Source organism: Pyricularia grisea (assembly GCF_004355905.1).
Source record: "Pyricularia grisea strain NI907 chromosome Unknown Pyricularia_grisea_NI907_Scaffold_4, whole genome shotgun sequence".
In the NCBI taxonomy this organism is placed as follows: Eukaryota; Fungi; Ascomycota; class Sordariomycetes; order Magnaporthales; family Pyriculariaceae; genus Pyricularia; species Pyricularia grisea.
The window spans coordinates 863,143-880,982 of NW_022156718.1; the positions used below are offsets into that span (position 1 = coordinate 863,143).

The window sequence follows — 17,840 nt, forward strand, 5'->3', positions numbered from 1 at the left end:
TCGCACCTGATGATATATTGTTGATTCCGGTTTAAACCTTGAGTCCAGATCACAATAAGTCGTTGAGATTATGAGGCGTGTGCTTTGGCCCGTCCTTCGTCGTATTCTCTGTTGTCTGTACTCTGCCTTGACCCTCCACCCCCGTTAGTATGGCTAGTTCCCCGCATAGCCTTTCTTTTGTGGGATCTGCTCCAGTCGGGACAGATGTCGATTTGATCCCGAGGGAACCAAAACTCAAGGAATAAAAAGATCAAGTAGTCCACGATTACACAGAGGCAAAAGAGTTTACCGGCCCATATTCCACAGCCGTAGTAACGCTTAAGACGGTCGATTAGGGCAAAGCTCGGCAAGCCAGGTCCACCTCCTGCTGGGCCGTCGTAACCGTAGAACTCTGCCTCGGAGATTGCCCCGGAAATTCCATCGTAGACGCGCTCGGTACGCATGGCCACGTTTTTCCACGAGTACATGGTCTTGACCTGTTCGTGGAACAGCTCGGTGCGGACTCTCCCGGAACGTAGGGCAGCGATGGCACGGCCAGTGGCTGCCACCAGGTCGTCCTCGTCGGGCCGTGCAAAGACGGTCATGTGCGACGGGAGAACCTCGGGGATGCCGCCTACCTGGGTGCAGACTACGTAGAGGCCGCAGCTGGCCGCCTCGACGATGACGGTACCGAAAGCCTCGGTCAGCGACGGATGTAGATATATTTGGCCGCGAATCATGACATTGCGCACGTCCTCGTGGCGGACTGGACCCAACATCTCGACCCGATCCTGCAGAACGTTCTGCTCAATCATCTGCTCCAAATCGATCGACTTGGGACCATCGCCGGCTATAATAAACCGGGTGTTGGGGTGGCTGCCCAATATGCGCGGGATGGCGGCCGTGAGAAGATCCGTGCCCTTGTTATAGAAGAGACGCGAGATCACCACGATTGTAACCATGTCATGGGGGCCTGGCGGTGGCGGCGGTGTTGTCTGCTCGCCGGAAGCCGTGTAGTTGACCGGTCTGAAGTTCTCAGCCACAACAGCGTTGGGGACAACGGATACCATCAGAGGATCCAGTGAGGCGCGGAGGACGGTGTTCTCCTTGCAGGTGTGGCTCACGCACACGACATGGTCGACGTCACTCAGGGTGAACTTTAGCAGTTTGTTGGTGAGAATGCTGGCTGGATCAGCGAATCCAAAGAGCGAGTGGTCGGTGAAGACGGTGCGCAAACCCATGGTGCGGCCGTGAAGGATTGCCTCGTGACAAAGACTGCTCAAGCTGGCATGGCCGTGAACTATGTCGATTTGCTCACGAATGACGATATTGCGGAATATGGGGAAGAATGAAAAGACTGTTGGGAAAGTAGCCGAGCGGTACATGACCAAAAAGGGTACATGGTACACCTTGAGACCATTGGTGAGATATCGAACACCGGTCCTCCCTGGGTATTGGTGGGTGATTATGATGACCTTGTGGCCGCGGTCAATCAATTTGGTGGACAGCTGGTAAATGTGGCTTTCGACTCCTCCTGGCTGCGGGAAGAAGAAGTCGCTAACCATAGCGATGTTATATGTACGACGCATGATGTTTGTTGGTGTTGAAGCTAGCGTTTATGATGTTCTGTCATGACGATGAATAATTTCAATGTGAGATTTGGGTTGCTATTTGCTGGACACCCATGATACTTCTACCTCCCGTCATATATTCAAAGGGTCTTGGTGGAAAATCTGTGAGAGGTCGTATCCAGAGCTGAAACAGTTGCTATCTCGACTGTGTGTCGCAAACGAAGAAATGCGATTCTCCAGCATTAACTACCGTGCGAGGCTTTTCATGAATCCAAACAGAGACAGAGAGAGAGAGAGAGAGAAAGAGACGAATTAATTACGAAGTAATCGACTTTGCTTTGAGGAAAATGTGGATCCGATTCAGGACAAACAGACTATCGCTGAGGTGTCACGAATATAAGTCAAGCCTTGATTGTTGCATTTTATTTTATTTCCCTTCTTCCAAGATCCGAGTAGGAAGTTTTCATTATGGATGCTGAAATTGATATTTTTTTACATCTTTAATTGCTTAATTCTTGATGCCCGTGTTGATGGAGGCTAACGACTGCTTGGACAGGTAGCACCAGTGTACCTGAGGCGGACAGGTATCCACACAGCTTGTGCTACTCCACATTATCCATCTCACCGTGCGGATCCCCCTTGCTCCCAAATGCTAAACCCCAACCAACATCAGCTCGTTCAATCCGTACAAAGCAAAGTCCCTTTCCTCATCAATGATTCGAGCGTAAGCTTTTCAAACATGACCATCGCAAACCTCGAATCCACCTGCTGGAGACCAAGATGAGCAGCGGCAGCGGCAGCAGCAGCTCGTCGCCGACAAAGGCGCGCCACCAGCTCCGGCCACCTCATCCCAACGGCCACCACCACCGCTCCTCACGCACCCCTTCGCCCAACCCTCCGCCGTCGCCGCGCCTGCACCTGCTCCCGCCGCCGCTGCTCCTGACCATCCGCTTCTCCAACGGCCTGCCCGACCTTCACCTCGACATCCAGAGGCCCGCCACCACCCCCGTCATCGCCCTCAAGCACCTGATCCGCTCGCGCCTCGAGGAGCCCACCTCACAGCGCCGCCTGCGGTTCATCAACGCCGGACGCATCCTGCCCGACGATGCCGCCCTCTCTACCGTCCTCAAGCCTTTTCCCGCCTTGCCGCCGCCGCCGCCACCCGCGGCAAGCGGCAAGGGCAAGGCCGTCGAGGGCGCAGCCCCCGCCCCGCCGCGGGTCTACGTCAATTGCTCCATCGGCGACCTGCTCACGGATAAAGAGCTGGCCGCCGAGGCCGAGGCCGCCACTGTCAAGATGAACACGGCGCCCTCATCTCCGACGGGTCCGCTGTCGCCATCCCCGTTTTCCCCTGTTGGCGAGCGCACCGGCTTGCTTCGTGATGCTTCCCACGGGCCCGGGGCCCAGCAGCAGCAGCAGCAGCAGCGTGGGCCGCGGGGATTTGATCGGCTGCTGTCCGCCGGATTTAGCCACGCAGAAGTGAACCAGCTTCGACTGCAGTTCCGCTCCATCCAAGCCTCGCGCCACACACCAGATACGATGCCTTCTCCCGATACTTTGCGCAGCATGGAGGACGCGTGGATGGACAACAACCAGGGCACCGGTGCAGGCGGTAGCGGGATCGGCAGCTACGGCGGAGGAGGTGATGCTGACGGCACAGCGGGTGGCGATGGCGGGGACGAGGTTGGCATTAACGGCTTTGTGGACGTCATGCTCAGAGGCATGCTCATCGGCTTCGTCTGGCCGCTGGGTGCTTTCGGTTGGCTCGTGCGCGAGGAGGGGCTTTATAGTCGCAGGTGGAAGGTGTTTATCAGTTTTGGCTGTCTCTTGAGTCTTATCATTGGGTTGATTAGGTCGATTTCGGGTGAGCATGCATGATAGTGATGGGTCATTGGAAGCGGCGCGTGGCGTTTTGGGACTGTTGTAGCATATTCGTCTCTGGGTTCGTCTGCAAACTGACGGCATCGTTGTATTTACCTACATTTGTATCCGGGCAAAAGGCGGGTATCATGGGATTGTATTATAAATCCATCAATATCTTACTACGTGGAAAAACTTGAGTAACAGAACCATTATACTTATCACAACACAATACGACAGGCTACAAATCAAGGCCGTATGTTTACGGTAAAACACGTTGCTAGATTTTGGTAGATGCCAGCGCCAAGCTACAAAACGCCATAACTCCAACCTATTAAACTGTTGCCCTCAACAGACACGATCGCTTTTCAGAGAGTTTCGAGTTGCTATCACAAGTAGAGACTGGCAGCTGAGACCACATCGCGTGATATCAGCGAGAGAGCCTTCTCAAACTTCTTCTGCAACATTTCGCTACCCATGACCTTGCCTGCTTCCGCCATCTGCCGCAACAGCTCTTCGAGGCGACGCATGATACGCACCAAGGAGCCCTCGTAAGCGTTTGTCATTTTGCTACAGAACGTATGTTAGCCAACCTGTTTATAAATAGGGTGATTGGTTGTGATAAGAATAGAAAGTGAAAAAGAAGTTGCTCACCAGATTTCCGCGAAGGGTCTGCCTTTGGCCCATGCCAAAACAGTTTCTGTAAGCTGCCATTTGAGACTTCCAACAACCTGTTCGTCGCTGACATCCAGTTTACTCTCGCGACTGATGCGAGCAATCGTCTTGGCCTGTGCATGGATCTCGCGAACCAGCTTGTCAAGATCCTCTTTCAATGGCGTGCCCTCCATCTTCTCATCAAATACAAAGCAGCTCAAGATGGCAGCACAGACTTCTGGCTCCAATTCGTTGAAGAAACCGTTGAACAGCAACTCTGAAATAACCAGTTCGTGACCTTCCGTTGACGAGATTTCGCAAGCAACACGAGCCTTCATCTGCACCACCTCGTTCTCGTTGATGAAGTTCAGTCGCCGGAGAACTCTCATGCGCGATTTGAGCTCATCGAGCTGTGCGATACTATATGACTTGTTGATGGCTCTCTTGGTCTCTTTGATCTGCGAAGTCAACTCTGTCTTGATCTTGTACTTGTCCCATAACTCCGGCAGATTTGGTGAGCCATGGAGAGGGTTGGAGAGCAGGCGCGACTCAAGAACCTCGATCTTGCGCATAAGCTTCTTGAAAGAATCATCTTTTATTCCCATGTTCTCAATAGGATCCAAAATTGGTACTCCGTCTGGGAACCTGCGCTGGACCTCTACCAAGCCATGGCTGACCTGCGACTTGCCCAGGTGATCGAGCTCCTTCGGCATGAAAATGCGGATCTGGCTGATGGCAACCATGCAGGTCAAGAGACATGGCACAACCTCCAAACGGCCCTGGTCCACGGAACTGCTTGGTGCGACACCATCTGCAATGTGGCTGTTCTTGGAAACAGGTGCGTGCGGCGCAGGTGAAATGCTATCCTCCGATACGAACAGGGCGACATCAATCAGGTACGACTCTTGTGGTGGCGGCTCTTCCTCGCCAAACTTGGCAGGCTTGCGCGGCACAAAGTTGACGACAACTCCCCAGTCAAAGTCAACCCCGTCTGGGGTCTTGATCCTGATCAATCTTCCAGGTTGCATGAACTCCAAGCAGCTGTTCGGATGTTGTATCACGGCCTCCATGTCCTTCTTGTACGATTCGATCTGTTGCCGGACGGTGTGGTAATCTTTGACGGTTGCCTCATCAGGTATTACCATGCCGTCACGTTGTTGCTGCAACTCGATCAGCTTCTTTTCCAATGCTGGCACACTGGAAGCGTTTTGGAATTGATAGAAACACCTCTCCAGCATGTACTCTGGGGATACGGTTTCGATACGCTGCAAGTTCAGGATCATGTTGTATCCCAGGTGGAAGGCCGAGTTTAGACGATCCTGTTGACCGCAAACCATACCCTTGGCCGTTTCGGGATCAAGCTTATCGTCGATCATCATGATGACAATACCACGATCGTCAAGACCACGACGACCGGCTCGACCAGACATCTGGATGTACTCTGATGGTGTAAGTGGCCTCTCCTTGACACCGTCAAACTTCTTGACTTGGCTGAAAACGACAGTCTTGGCCGGCATATTCAACCCGATTGAGAAGGTTTCTGTTGCAAAAAGAACCTTGATAAGATTTTCCTGGAAGAGGATCTCGATGGTCTCCTTCAGAATGGGCAGGAGACCAGAGTGATGGACACCGATACCTTTCTTGAGAAGAGGAAGCAGGTGCTGGATTTGAGGAAGGCCTTGGTCCTCTTCAGATAGCGACATAATGGCGTTCCTGAAAATATCCTCGACAAGCTTTTGTTCTGACTCATGGTTGAAGTTCAGTGTTGACACCTTGAGTGCAAGGTTCTCACATTCGCGCTTGCTGAAGTTGAAGACGATGACCGGGTGGAAGGCTCTCCTCATGATCATTTTAATGATCTTGGTAATATCTGCCTTGCTGTCCGGTGCGGTATTCTTGACGGCCTTCTTGTTCTTGCCCTTACCCTTCTGGCGCGGCATAGAGTCGTCGTCGTCATTTTTCTCTGAGATCGATGCAATGGCTTCCATAAATTTCTTCTCTCTGAACACGCCCTTTTCATCAACCATGATGTAGATACCATCTCCTCCGGCGGGGAAACAGTAGTTCTGGAGGGGGGTCGGACGGAAATCGGTGTATACGACGTGACAGGCCTGTCGGTGAATCTTGGCTATCCATTCGGCAAATTGGAAGGCATTTGGGATTGTGGCCGACAGGAAAACGTAGCGGACCTTGTCAGGCAACATGATAATGGTCTCCTCCCACACGACACCTCGGGTTGCATCGCGCATGTAGTGGATTTCGTCGAACACAACCCAGCCCACCTCGCGCGTGATCTCTGAACCGCGGTACAACATGGAACGCAAAATTTCTGTTGTCATGACAAGGCAGCTAGCGGTCGGGTTGATGGTGACATCACCAGTCATCAAACCAACATCGCCAAACTCAGCCTGGAAGTCTCGAAATTTCTGGTTGCTCAGTGCCTTGATCGGACTCGTGTAGATGACTCTCTGATTCCTCTTGAGGCAGTGCGCAATCGCATACTCGGCAACTACAGTCTTTCCAGCACTGGTATGGGCAGAAACTAGTACACTCTCATCACGCTCGATCGAAGCGACTGATATGCTCTGAAAGGGGTCGAGCTTGAATGCATACTTTCGCGCGGGCTCCTCCGGCGGTTTGTGCTCCGACAGGGGAACATAGACGTAGTCGAGATCCGGCGGCAAGGCAACTTGATGCTGAATGTTGTGTGAGAGCACTAGTGAATCCTCCTCCTTTGCCCCGAAGCCCTCTGCTGCGGCAACCTGTCTCGATTGTGCAGTTTCGAAGGTGTCGGTAAGGATCGGATCGGCCTCGCCTTCCTTCTTCCGTCGCTTGGTTTCTTGATGCTCATCCGACGTGGAGTCCTCTGAGCCGGCGTCACCCGTCGAGGCCTGTGTGCCGTTACCCATTTCAACGTCCTCTTGAGGATCAGGCTGTGCCTCGGCGCCGGTCTCTTCAGCACCCAAGTTTTTCACATGTCCGTCAGCCTTGCGCTTTTTGCTCTTGTCCTTGCTCTTGTCCCGCTTTGACTTTTTAGTCTTTTTGGGTTTGGTATCAGACGAGTTACGATCGATTTCGACCGCCGGCGCCTCTGGCTGCTCGTCGAAAACGTCGAACAAGTCCGCCATGGCTGGCGGAGCTCAAGATTGTTGTAGCCAAACAGGGGCGAGGTTTTTGATGAGATGTGAGAAGAAAAAAGAGAAAAGAAAAAGGGGAATTAACACGGATAAGCAGTGTTCTTCAAAGAGTAACACGCCTCCGAATTCCTTTTCCTTTTGGCTTGTTGCAGCATGCACTTGCGTCAATGCAGCTGGATAGGCAAGTAAAAAGGGCGCGCGCCAATCGACGCAAGCAAGGGTAGGAAAAAAAAAGTCTGGGTGATAGCCAGAGTGGGATGGCAGTAAATGGAATTTCCGACAGGCATGACGGAGGCGGTGAAATCGATGGTCCGCATTAGCCGTTAGCTGGTCCGTGCGTCAGGAGCAAGCCGGGAAGAGAATGTCACGCCACTCACTGACTGTAGGCGATTTGGATTTTGGACCAATCTGAAGCTTGCCAAATCCGTGAAAAGCATCCAACGTCACCAATACAAAGCTTTCAGAAAAATCTCCTCTCAACCAAACATCAAGGTGTGTATTGCCGCTACAGTCTTTCCACGGAGCCAATTGACCTTTTCAACTTGTCTCTAACAAATATATCTGCTCTTCCCAATCCAGATGATCTCCGCCGCTGCAGCCCGCGCTGCCCAGCGCACCACGACCTCGCTCGTCACCCGCCGCGCCTTCCACGCTACCCGTGCCCGGCTCTCGTCGCCGTACCACTACCCCGAGGGTCCTTACACCAACATCCCCTTCAACCCCAAGACCAAGTTCTTCTTCGTCAGGTACTGGCTCTTCATGGCCACTGGCTTCTTTGCCCCCTTCGGCATTGCTGGTAAGTGCTCGACTTCCCTCGGCCGACAATCGGCCAAGCTCAGAATAAGCTTCGATTGGCTGCGGCGGTACTGACTCCCATCTATAGCCTGGCAGACGTACAAGCCCCGGTAAATTCTGGGCTTAATTGGTTATGTTTGGAGGTGTTGGTCACAGGTTCGCGGAACTTGGTGATTGGATCAGGGAGGAGGGAGATTGTATGTGTACTGCCAACAATAGACTCGTCAGCAATAGACGCTCCCTTTTGTGCATGCTTTGGTCGCGTGTGATATGGACGGTGATTTTGTGCTTCCAGGTCAATCGATTGAGTTAGTGAATTCCATGTGGCGCAAGCTCTGCTGCCAATGACCGCGCTATTGACCTTCAGTAGACCACATCAGTAATATTTCTGGTGATATCAAACATGCTAGCAGACTCGTCACACAGTTACATGATCGTTGATTACATCTTTTGTGTCCCCTGTGCTATACAACTCATATATATGTTTAATGGTATCAGTATATGTACAAAAATTTACCGCTTCGACACAGTTGTTGGCACAATTATCTCCCATCTGCCCAATTGTCTAAAACCTTTTATCGTTCGGGTTCAGGTACCTCGCCAATCTCGAGACCCAACCGCTTCATCTGGCCCTGTAAAAAGCGCAACATAAAGTCTGCCCTATCTGGGGGCAGATCCCATCGGTCTCTCAAATCTTCGTAGACGTCCATTATCATTTCCCTCTGGCCACACTTCTCAAAGGCGCGCAATATCCAAAGAGCGAGCCAAGTATCGACGTAGAGTCCTTCCGCGCCGCCGTCAACGGCCTGAAGGAAGGCCTCCCATACGCTGAAGAGCCTCTGGGGGCTCCAGTCTGAGCCTGCCTTGGCGCCATGCAAAGCGAATCCCTTGAACAGCGAAAGAAAGATGCCGCCGTGTACAGGTATCTGAAAGTGCCTCATCTCGTTCAAAAACTTTGCGACTTGGTCGATCCTGCCGACGTTGATGGCAAAGTGCCTGATGAGAATACGATACGTCCGCAAGTCCGGTGCTAGCGAAGCGGCGGCTTGCATTTCCTTGCGCATAGCAGGGTGGCTTCTTGCCACACGCGCAAACATCATCAGGACTCGGGTCACGGCCTTTTGCGTCATGTCTGTTTGTGCTGGTAGGTGCAAGGTATTTTCGACGGAGGCCTTCATGCGCTCGTAAAGTTCCAAAGCCTCGACTTCTTCTCCACATCTCAGAAAGGAAGCAATGAGGCAGTTGAGGACAGCATTGTCGATGATCTCCCCGGCACTGACCATTTCTCTGTAAGCGGCTCTTACGCCGTCGCTTTCCATTCTGAGTCCAAAGAAAAATATCAGGGACACATGGTGGTAGCGAGTGAACGGATGCCCTCGCTTTACCATCTCAGCATAGACCATCTCAGCAAGGGCGAAGTTCCCTGCCTTGGTTGCGCTGTCGAACAGTATGTTAAATGTCATGCTATCCGCAGTAATGTTTGCCTGATGTTCCATCTCTCGCCAAATGTTCAGCCCAGATTCGACTTGAGCCTCCGTAACAACACTCAAGTGCTTGGTTGCGAGGTGGACTGCCATATTCCACTCCACAGGCAACAAAGCATAGCCGCATTCTTTGACATCGGCAATAACCGCGAAGTACCGAAGCATGGCCTTGGCCGAGGGTTTTTCTCCGTAAGATAAAGAGCGCAGCAGCTCATGTCGAAGCTTTGAGTGGAGATATGGCATGCGAGGCTCTGGGAGCTGGCAATAGAGATGGTAAATGTACTGTGCGTCAACCCTGAGAGGGTTACATCTTCTTCTAAGAATCGCCTGCCAGAGCTTCCAAAGCACGGTACGCTCCTCCTTACTCGGCGTCGTCACCTCCTCAAACGACGGCAGCTGGGAGTCTTCCTTTTTGTTTGAGATTGATAGGTCAGGTCCGTTAGCGGCTGCATATCCCCGAAGGTATGGATCCTTGAGCAGTCGGAGCTGGAATTCGGCCGTGTCGTCGTCGTTGTATGTTCCCACAAGTTCCAGCAGTTCCTCCTTGGAGAGCGTGTGGTCCCTTGCCAGCTCTTCAACGACCGGCATGCCATTCGTGGCGCCTGTTGCCTTTGCGGAGACGTCCTGACTAGTTTCGAGGTTCTGCTCCAGCTTGGCAGCATTTGCGTTTGCGTGCTGCCGAGGGTAGGAGACGGTGAAAAATTGTGCACCATTGCTCAGACAAATTTTGCTCCTCGACCGATTGGAGCGTCCCGTGACCGCATGGAAGCTCCAATGGCGCGGCTTTGCTGTACCGGTGCAGGTCGTCGGATACTGCCAGCTCGATGCTGGCCGTCGCAGTAGTAAACCGGTGCCGCATATCGACCCTTCAATTCGTCTAGGGAATTTCATGAGCTGAGCAACATCATTTTGAATGCCTCAAGAGCATCTGTTGCAGACCAGGGGATGCCTTGGGCCTCGAGGGGAAGAAACCATGTAGACTGCGTAATCGGATATGTGACGTGCGCTTTATTGGGAAAGATGGAGGTTTTGCCCAGCGAAGAAATTCTGCTTGCCAATGTTGAACTGCAGGGGTCTTTCCTTATCGATGGGGACAGGGATCGGCGTCTGTGCTCAAGCTCCGTACAGTACAACGCGCGGGCAGAAATTCCAGTTCGCCGAAATTTCGGTGCCATGCGCGCCGGGGGAAGTCAATTGACAAGCCGCTAATTATACATCACCCGAATCCAACAGGACAGACTTTTTGCAAAAACCTGTGGACCGGGGAATTGGAGGAGAAACAAAGTCAACCTTCATCTGGCAATCCTTCCTTCGAATTTTGTCGGTTGCATCTTCGGGACGCTATCATTTGACAATGCAGAGGCTTCGCGCCCGCGACCTTCGGGCCGTCGACCTCTATCGGACAGTCAAGTCCAACCTGGACACCAAATTCGTTCTGCCTGGCATGCCGCCCGGCAGGGAACATCGGCAGGTTCCTCCTCCGTGGCTTCAGGCGATGCAGAAGATCCCACCTTCTGAAATTCTTACGAGGCCGATTCCGATTCAACACCAAAAGCCGAATCCCAAGGCCAGGAAGCCCAAGAACATCTTTAGACCGCAAAAGATTGTTTACGAGGAAGATGAACTACGAGCGACCTTCTACCGAGACCACCCATGGGAGCTTGCGCGGCCAAGGGTGATTCTCGAAATTGACGGCAGGGACTCGTACTACTGCGACTGGAGCAAGGGATTGGAACAGCCTAGCATCCCTCTGTCCGGTGAGAGGTAAGGCAGTCCAAGTCTATAGCCTACTAGTGGTTGCCTGCAGTTTGAGACTGGGGAAAGAATTACTCGCTGACATAGCTCCGCCCTCGACAGTGTGGTGCAACGTCAACTATGGCTGATGCACAACGAAGGCATGGCGAAGGAAAAAGCATATGACCTTGTCCGGCGGGAGTTCTACGCGTTGAGGCAAGAGGAAGAGGTGGAGAGGAGAATAGCACAAGAAGAAGCCCGTATGGTGGGTGCGTACTTTGGCAAGAACCGTCTGCAGATCGGTACTGCCCTGGAAGACCACGAGTACGAGAGGTGGAAGGGTTGGGCCACTTCCGAGCTGGCCAAGGCCGAGGCTGAGCGTGAAAACGCAATGCCTGTTTACGGAGGAAAGGCGAAGGATGCAGAGGCGTCCATTGACGACGCCATGTTTGAGGTCGGCTTGGATTCGGTTTTGCAAGAGAAAAAAGCATAGACTGGTGTACGAAAAGGGATTGACAAGAGGTATACGCCGACTAATTTGGGAGGGGTGTATTGTAAGACCAGCAATTGTGTATAACTTCATGCTACAATATAGACAGGTACCAGTTGCCGTCAAAGCTTCAGATCAACCCTTTGCTGCCTCCGCGGTCTTTGCGAAATTGGGAGCCTGAAACAGCTGCAGGTAGGGCTTTTGTACTCGATCTGCCAACTGCATATGCTGAACAAGAAACATGTCAGCAATGTCAGTATAGTAGAACAGCTTGCCTGTAAGACTCAGGGTACTGATATGTGCCCACGTCTCCATGTATACCATCTTCATTCGATTTGAGGGAGCAATGAATAGTAGCTTAAGTATGTAAGCCACAAGACACACGATGAAGCCAGTTCCTGGCCCATTGGTGACGATGACATGAGGATAGCGATATGCTGTTCCATAAGTATCTTTCGGCCTGATTTTTGGTTCCTTGACCAGCGCATTGACGATGGAAAGTGCACTGATTATGGATGTGTACCATGCGGTCCACAATGGCTGGTGAACTTTCCTTGCGCGGGCGACACGGACTACGTCCCAGGTGCCAGTTGCTTGATCACCAGCGGTGTCTCTAATGAGAGTCTCGAGCCTGGCCACGATATGAGGGGAGTGTGTATCGCCGGATGTGATGATATACCGTCTATGCAAATTCTTGTGGCCCCGAAAACTGCGTTTAACAAACTCAAAGATCTCGCCTGTGTGGCCGCCCGATCCTAAGATGTAGGTGTGATATACAGCAGGTAGTTCGCCTGTATTGGGGCTGGTAGAACTACCATTTGTAGAAGCCCAAATAGAGGCTCTGTCCCGTAATTTTTTGCGAGACAGCCACACATGACGCGTCTGGGATTTCTAGTTAACAATAATTTGCACCTGCAATAGACAGATTGGGCAAGCTTACCAGAACAACGGAGCTGCCGATGATGATTAGAGTAGCAATTGTAGACGCCGATATATAGAACAATGCCAGAACAATGCCCACGATTGCCAGCAGTGCGGTTCCAAGCAGAGCTGGGAGATATTGACGGTATTCGTCATCTTGAAGTGCATCCGTCATATTCAAATCTGCCTCAGTCAAGGATGGTAACTTCTGGTCTTTGAACCCCACCTTGTCTTAGTGTCTGTCCTTCTCCATACGCTGATACATTTGGGATTGCGTGGCCTGAAACAACTGCGATGTCTCCTAGACCTGATATGATATCGCATTTGAGATGTGGTACTTTGCTCACCTTGGTACCCATCTTTAGGCTTGCTTTCTCTCAGTGGGTGCTGCTCGGTGGTCATACTTGCATGTTGTTCACATGAAAAGGCAGCTGATGTCAATAAACCGGTCAAGGCTTGCGCCAACCTTTGCACAATCTTTGAACGCAGAAGGCGGTGATTTGTTTCCCTTCTCAAGAAAGGAGGAGAAATTGAGATGGAGACGAAGTTTGGATTTAGAGTGACAAAATAATACAATGCGAGTTCAACAGCGATGAATTTGAGGTACCGCCAACGTAGGTACGTACCAACCAAAGGTACCTACTCTCGCTCCTACCTACCTAAGCTACCACTCCACATCCAATGAATCTCAAGTATTTTAGCCTCGTGTTATCTTATGCACTAAAATTTCAGAAACAATGCCTACAAGCCATATTTTCTTCATGAACAGGATTTCGACCTCCAAATAGCATCAAAGGTTACCCCAAGCAAATTACCTTTGTTCAACGTGAGACGATACAATGTGAATTGCTATACATCCGATCCCGGTCTCTCAGGACGGATGCAAGAAACCCCGACCCCGAGAGTCTGACCAATCAGAAACATGTCATGAATGGCTCCACCACCAACTCAACGTCCAGCGACCCATGTAAACCACCCGGCTCGCTCCGGCTGATGCAATTGATGCCACTAATTCCGACCGTTGACGACACTCCCTCAACGGACGGCGCGAAACGACAACAACGTGCAGGGGGAGGGAAGCGACGACGGACGAGCAACACCAAAAAAAGCCTTCTATTGAAATTCTATCTGGACAGGTTCATTTTTGGATTATTGCCATCTCTTGGGTTTCAAGAGTGTAATAGGTTCTAGGCTGGCTTTCTGGTCTACTTAGTTCCTCGGCGGACAGTAAAATCGTACTGCGCTGTCAAATTCGCCACGATCTACCTGCCTGGGTTCATCCTGTCGTTCTTTACCACTATCTTTTCTTTTTATTCTTTTTTCTTGTTCTTCTTCACATCTTCTACTTCAGTTCCATAGCTTTATACTTTTTCATTGTATTATCGCCGTCCTCTGTTGCATTACAGCATCATCGGGTCACTCTGTCTCAGCGAGGTGGTTGAGTCGCGATGGCTCCCCACGCGTCGGCCCTGCCAGTAAGCATCATCATCCATTCTGTCTTTCCTGTCGATAATATTCATCACAAGCTCATCAACTAATCATGTTCTTTTCTCTTCTCTTCAGAACATGGCAGCGGCCGCTTCCATCGCCGGCAGTTTAGCCACCAGACGAGCAGTCTTTCTCCCCAACAGTGCCTCCCGAATCATCCGAAGCACGGCATCAGAAAGCTTAATAGCAAACTCGATAATACGCACATATTCGGCACTGCAAAGTCCGAGCCGCTTCCTCCGAAATACTCCTCTAGGCGCGTCCACAGGCCGTCATATCCAGGCCGCCTCAGGGTTAAATCTACAGTTCCCGCACCAGAGGCTATTTATGAGCGGCATTTCTAGGACTTTGCTTGCGCAGAGGGAAGAAACGGCGAACCGAAATCCCTCGAGTGCCTCGGCTCAAAATGCCTTCTACCAGACGTTGCTCAAAGCAAACATGCCTGCAATCATCGTGGAGCGCCACCAATCCGGTCACTTTGCTAGCAATGATGCCACGCGCGAGGTATACAACCGCGCTCGTGCGATGCTTGAGGGAAGCCAAGGGGCTTCAAACTCGATAGCTGCCAATGGCGAGTTTGTTGAGGACACAAGCAGGCTCAGAGCGGTCGGGCAAGCGGTAGCCGCAAGATCCATTGGAGGCAACATTTCGTCTGCAAGAGAGACTATGAATGGGCCTATTCGAGTTGTAGTCGACGAATCGCGGGGTTCGCAGATCTTCCGTTGGGTGAAATTCGTGGCCTACTTCGCATTCATCGCCTACGTTTCCATGGTTGTTTTGGGCATCGTCTTTGATATGTTCACGTCAGTAAACAAGAAGATGTCGGCGCAGAAGCACATGGAGGTCAAGGCAGACAAGCAAAAGACGCGTTTCAAGGATGTTCACGGCTGTGAAGAGGCCAAGGAGGAACTCCAGGATCTCGTTGAGTTTCTGAAGAATCCGGATAAATTCTCGTCTCTCGGTGGCAAACTCCCCAAGGGTGTGCTGCTCGTTGGCCCTCCTGGAACCGGTAAAACGTTGCTGGCCAGGGCCGTTGCAGGCGAGGCTGGTGTTCCGTTCTTTTACATGTCTGGCAGCGAGTTCGAAGAGGTTTTTGTGGGTGTGGGTGCTCGCAGAGTGCGCGACCTTTTCACCGCTGCCAAGAATGCATCTCCAGCCATCGTGTTCATCGACGAGCTCGACGCCATCGGCGGCAAGCGTAACGCTAAGGACCCCAGCTACGCCAAGCAGACCCTGAACCAGCTTCTGACGGAGCTTGACGGTTTCGAACAGGACAGCGGTGTTATTGTCATCGCTGCCACCAACTTCCCCCGTTCTTTAGACAAGGCTCTCACGCGTCCCGGTCGCTTCGATCGTCACGTGCAGGTTGACCTACCCGACATCAGAGGTCGAATTGCAATCCTCAAACATCACGCCACCAAGATCAAGGCCGACGAGAACATCGATTACGAGGCTATTGCTAGGAGCACTCCTGGCTTGTCTGGCGCTGAGCTCGAGAGCATCGTCAACCAGGCAGCTATCCACGCCAGCAAGACACGGAAAACCATAGTCTCGACCAAGGATTTCGACTGGGCCAAAGACAAGGTCATCATGGGCGCCGAGAGAAGGAGCATGGTTATCAGCCCGAAGGAGAAGGAGATGACTGCTTACCACGAGGCTGGCCATGCCCTCATCACTCTGTACACTCAAGACTCGCCCAACAAGCTGTACAAAGTGACTATTCTCCCCCGCGGTCCTTCTCTGGGTCATACCGCTTACCTCCCGGAGATGGACAAATACTCGTTTACTGTCAAAGATTACAAGGCTCAGATCGATAGTCTCCTCGGTGGAAAGATTGCCGAGCAACTGGCTTTTGGTGATGACATGGTCACCAGCGGCGTCTCCAACGTAAGCTATTTCCGTTCCAGTATAGCGAATATTTAACGAAGAAAATGGCAGGACTAACGATTTTGCGCACAAACTTAGGATCTCGAACGCGCCACGGACCTTGCATACAGGATGGTATCTCGCTGGGGCATGTCAGAGAAGCTCGGACCGATGGAGTACGGGCGCACGTTTGAAAACCTCAGCAGCTCGACCAAGGCAGTTATAGAGGCAGAGGTAAAGACGATACTGGAGGTTGCGCAGGAACGGGGTGCTAAGCTGCTGAAGGACAAGCGCGTTGAACTTGACAGGCTTGCTAAAGCGCTTGTTCAGTATGAGACATTGGATGTCGAAGAGGTCAAGAAGGTCATTCGTGGCGAGGACTTGGAAGGGCGCACAAAGGTACCGGAGAACAGCATCCTGGTAGTTCCAAAACCTGACTCGGACAAGCCGTTTTCAGGCGGGTCCGGGCCGCCAGCGCCTCTCCCGCCGGTCCCGGCGGCAGTTTAGCTAATTCCTCAATTTCTGTTGGGGTGAAAATCACAATATTCCGGCGTTATGTCTGGTTGGGTCATAGGCAAACTTGTCCTTCACTCGTCTCCTCTCTGTTTCTTAATCGAATCCCAGCTATAGCCTGTAGTACCATCAGGGCAAAACCAGACTTCAGGTCATAGGCGAGATTGTCTAAGCACATAACATGCATACGGTCAAGGGATAGGTGCTGTACGCGGAGTTATCACTGTATGGTTTAGCGAATGAAAAAAAAAAACGTTTAGAAAATCGAGATTGTCTTTGCAGAATCTTTCTTCTGATCCTTTCGTGATGTCTGAATAGTTCCAGTTTACTACCTGACTAGACTAGTGTACTTGAGTGTTGGAACCTATCTGCTGGTACATCTGATATAAAACTTCTAGTCCAGAACAAAAACACATGTATGCCTCGCCTCGCCTGAAATTGTTAAAACAAACCAGCGAGTTACGCTCGTCAATGTGTCCCTGTAAAGATCTTAGTTTCCTCTGCTACCTTCTGGGTCATCCGGGTCTCAGTTGACCTGTGTACTATGTTATCATTTGCCCCCAGTTGCATCATGGTCCATATACTGCCAATCAGATCAACCATATGCACAATCCCAAATAGTTAATACAATAGGGAATATTTGATGATGTTCTCTGCTCTAACCTTTGCGGACCAATATCCGGTTTATTCCCCAGAAACCCCCTTCATTTTGATTATCAAAGGCGATGATGTACTGGCCCTCAAGTCCTTTTCTTTTTTTCCTCTCGCATATCCGCTCATCGAATCTCGCCACCCCAGCACACCCACAACGAGCAAATGCACGATCGACGGTCGAAGTTAACCATGAAAGATGTAGCTTGAAGTCCGAGAGCCCACCAACATATGTTTCTTGATGTAGTTTTAATCCACCAGTCGACAGCAAGTACTCCCGTGTGAAAGTAACCGTCAAGCGGCACACCCAAGCGGGGCACTTCACAAGGATGCGTGTTGAGCCCTGCCGTGACCATATCCGCAAAAGGGTCTCCCTTCCTGCTTTAGTCCTTTTTCTGCGTTGTAGATGGTGTTCACTTTGGCTTCTGAAGCCCACAGGTCATACCGCAAAGCAGACGGATACAATGTCCGATTTCCCGTTGCTGCTTTGACATTCACGGCGGTGTGTCTAGGCCGGTCTAGACGCAGCGAGATTTCTTTGTAAAGATCTGATCCCGTCGACAGCGAGGCATGTGGCCAAAAAAAAGATGCAGCTGGAAGGGGGGGAAAGGGGGAGTCCAAAAAAAAAAAAAGACGAACATGTCAGTCTACCGTTACCCACCTGGGGTAGGAAGCACGGCAAGGTCTCCCGGCGTGG

General features: G+C 51.6%; 8 protein-coding genes across 8 annotated transcripts; 4 read left to right on the forward strand and 4 right to left on the reverse strand.

The window, feature by feature from the left end:
• Positions 1-68: 68 nt before the first annotated feature.
• PgNI_06995 (uncharacterized protein) lies at positions 69-1,568 on the reverse strand (the record flags this gene model as incomplete). The annotated part of the gene is made up of 1 exon (XM_031127013.1): positions 69-1,568. The coding sequence occupies one exon, from the start codon at positions 1,566-1,568 to the stop codon at positions 69-71; it is 1,500 nt and encodes a 499-aa protein (XP_030981220.1).
• A 762-nt stretch (positions 1,569-2,330) lies between these two features.
• PgNI_06996 (uncharacterized protein) lies at positions 2,331-3,428 on the forward strand (the record flags this gene model as incomplete). Its single annotated transcript, XM_031127014.1, has 1 exon — positions 2,331-3,428. The coding sequence occupies one exon, from the start codon at positions 2,331-2,333 to the stop codon at positions 3,426-3,428; it is 1,098 nt and encodes a 365-aa protein (XP_030981219.1).
• Positions 2,898-7,411, reverse strand: PgNI_06997 (uncharacterized protein). The gene is made up of 2 exons (XM_031127015.1): positions 4,065-7,411; positions 2,898-3,980 (listed from the first exon to the last, which is right to left on the reverse strand). Exons 1-2 carry the CDS (start codon positions 7,190-7,192, stop codon positions 3,800-3,802), a joined length of 3,309 nt encoding a protein of 1,102 aa, XP_030981272.1. The 5' UTR covers positions 7,193-7,411; the 3' UTR covers positions 2,898-3,799.
• A 212-nt stretch (positions 7,412-7,623) lies between these two features.
• On the forward strand, positions 7,624-8,249 carry PgNI_06998 (uncharacterized protein). The gene is made up of 3 exons (XM_031127016.1): positions 7,624-7,693; positions 7,781-7,997; positions 8,085-8,249. Exons 2-3 carry the CDS (start codon positions 7,781-7,783, stop codon positions 8,108-8,110), a joined length of 243 nt encoding a protein of 80 aa, XP_030981227.1. The 5' UTR covers positions 7,624-7,693; the 3' UTR covers positions 8,111-8,249.
• Positions 8,250-8,571: 322 nt separating this feature from the next.
• Positions 8,572-10,371, reverse strand: PgNI_06999 (uncharacterized protein; the record flags this gene model as incomplete). Its single annotated transcript, XM_031127017.1, has 1 exon — positions 8,572-10,371. The coding sequence occupies one exon, from the start codon at positions 10,369-10,371 to the stop codon at positions 8,572-8,574; it is 1,800 nt and encodes a 599-aa protein (XP_030981226.1).
• Positions 10,372-10,620: 249 nt separating this feature from the next.
• PgNI_07000 (uncharacterized protein) lies at positions 10,621-11,796 on the forward strand. Its single transcript, XM_031127018.1, has 2 exons — positions 10,621-11,244; positions 11,338-11,796. The coding sequence occupies exons 1-2, from the start codon at positions 10,835-10,837 to the stop codon at positions 11,705-11,707; spliced, it is 780 nt and encodes a 259-aa protein (XP_030981241.1). The 5' UTR covers positions 10,621-10,834; the 3' UTR covers positions 11,708-11,796.
• A 20-nt stretch (positions 11,797-11,816) lies between these two features.
• Positions 11,817-13,175, reverse strand: PgNI_07001 (uncharacterized protein). Its single transcript, XM_031127019.1, has 3 exons — positions 12,973-13,175; positions 12,645-12,838; positions 11,817-12,586 (listed from the first exon to the last, which is right to left on the reverse strand). The coding sequence occupies exons 1-3, from the start codon at positions 13,025-13,027 to the stop codon at positions 11,840-11,842; spliced, it is 996 nt and encodes a 331-aa protein (XP_030981242.1). The 5' UTR covers positions 13,028-13,175; the 3' UTR covers positions 11,817-11,839.
• Positions 13,176-13,511: 336 nt separating this feature from the next.
• PgNI_07002 (uncharacterized protein) lies at positions 13,512-16,762 on the forward strand. Its single transcript, XM_031127020.1, has 3 exons — positions 13,512-14,100; positions 14,189-16,000; positions 16,079-16,762. Exons 1-3 carry the CDS (start codon positions 14,074-14,076, stop codon positions 16,484-16,486), a joined length of 2,247 nt encoding a protein of 748 aa, XP_030981239.1. The 5' UTR covers positions 13,512-14,073; the 3' UTR covers positions 16,487-16,762.
• Positions 16,763-17,840: the final 1,078 nt, after the last annotated feature.

Bases quoted from the DNA above. Each gene is read 5' to 3' on its own strand.
- PgNI_06997 (XM_031127015.1), bottom strand. From the start codon at position 7,192: ATGGCGGACTTGTTCGACGTTTTCGACGAGCAGCCAGAGGCGCCGGCG. The intron at 3,981-4,064 runs GTGAGCAACTTC...TACGTTCTGTAG, and splicing joins AGACCCTTCGCGGAAATCTG to CAAAATGACAAACGCTTACG.
- PgNI_06998 (XM_031127016.1), top strand. From the start codon at position 7,781: ATGATCTCCGCCGCTGCAGCCCGCGCTGCCCAGCGCACCACGACCTCG. The intron at 7,998-8,084 runs GTAAGTGCTCGA...TCCCATCTATAG, and splicing joins TGCCCCCTTCGGCATTGCTG to CCTGGCAGACGTACAAGCCC.
- PgNI_07000 (XM_031127018.1), top strand. From the start codon at position 10,835: ATGCAGAGGCTTCGCGCCCGCGACCTTCGGGCCGTCGACCTCTATCGG. The intron at 11,245-11,337 runs GTAAGGCAGTCC...CGCCCTCGACAG, and splicing joins ATCCCTCTGTCCGGTGAGAG to TGTGGTGCAACGTCAACTAT.
- PgNI_07001 (XM_031127019.1), bottom strand. From the start codon at position 13,027: ATGACCACCGAGCAGCACCCACTGAGAGAAAGCAAGCCTAAAGATGGG. The intron at 12,839-12,972 runs GTGAGCAAAGTA...TGGGGTTCAAAG, and splicing joins GCCTAAAGATGGGTACCAAG to ACCAGAAGTTACCATCCTTG. The intron at 12,587-12,644 runs GTAAGCTTGCCC...TAGAAATCCCAG, and splicing joins TCGGCAGCTCCGTTGTTCTG to ACGCGTCATGTGTGGCTGTC.
- PgNI_07002 (XM_031127020.1), top strand. From the start codon at position 14,074: ATGGCTCCCCACGCGTCGGCCCTGCCA. The intron at 14,101-14,188 runs GTAAGCATCATC...TCTTCTCTTCAG, and splicing joins CCCACGCGTCGGCCCTGCCA to AACATGGCAGCGGCCGCTTC. The intron at 16,001-16,078 runs GTAAGCTATTTC...GCACAAACTTAG, and splicing joins TCACCAGCGGCGTCTCCAAC to GATCTCGAACGCGCCACGGA.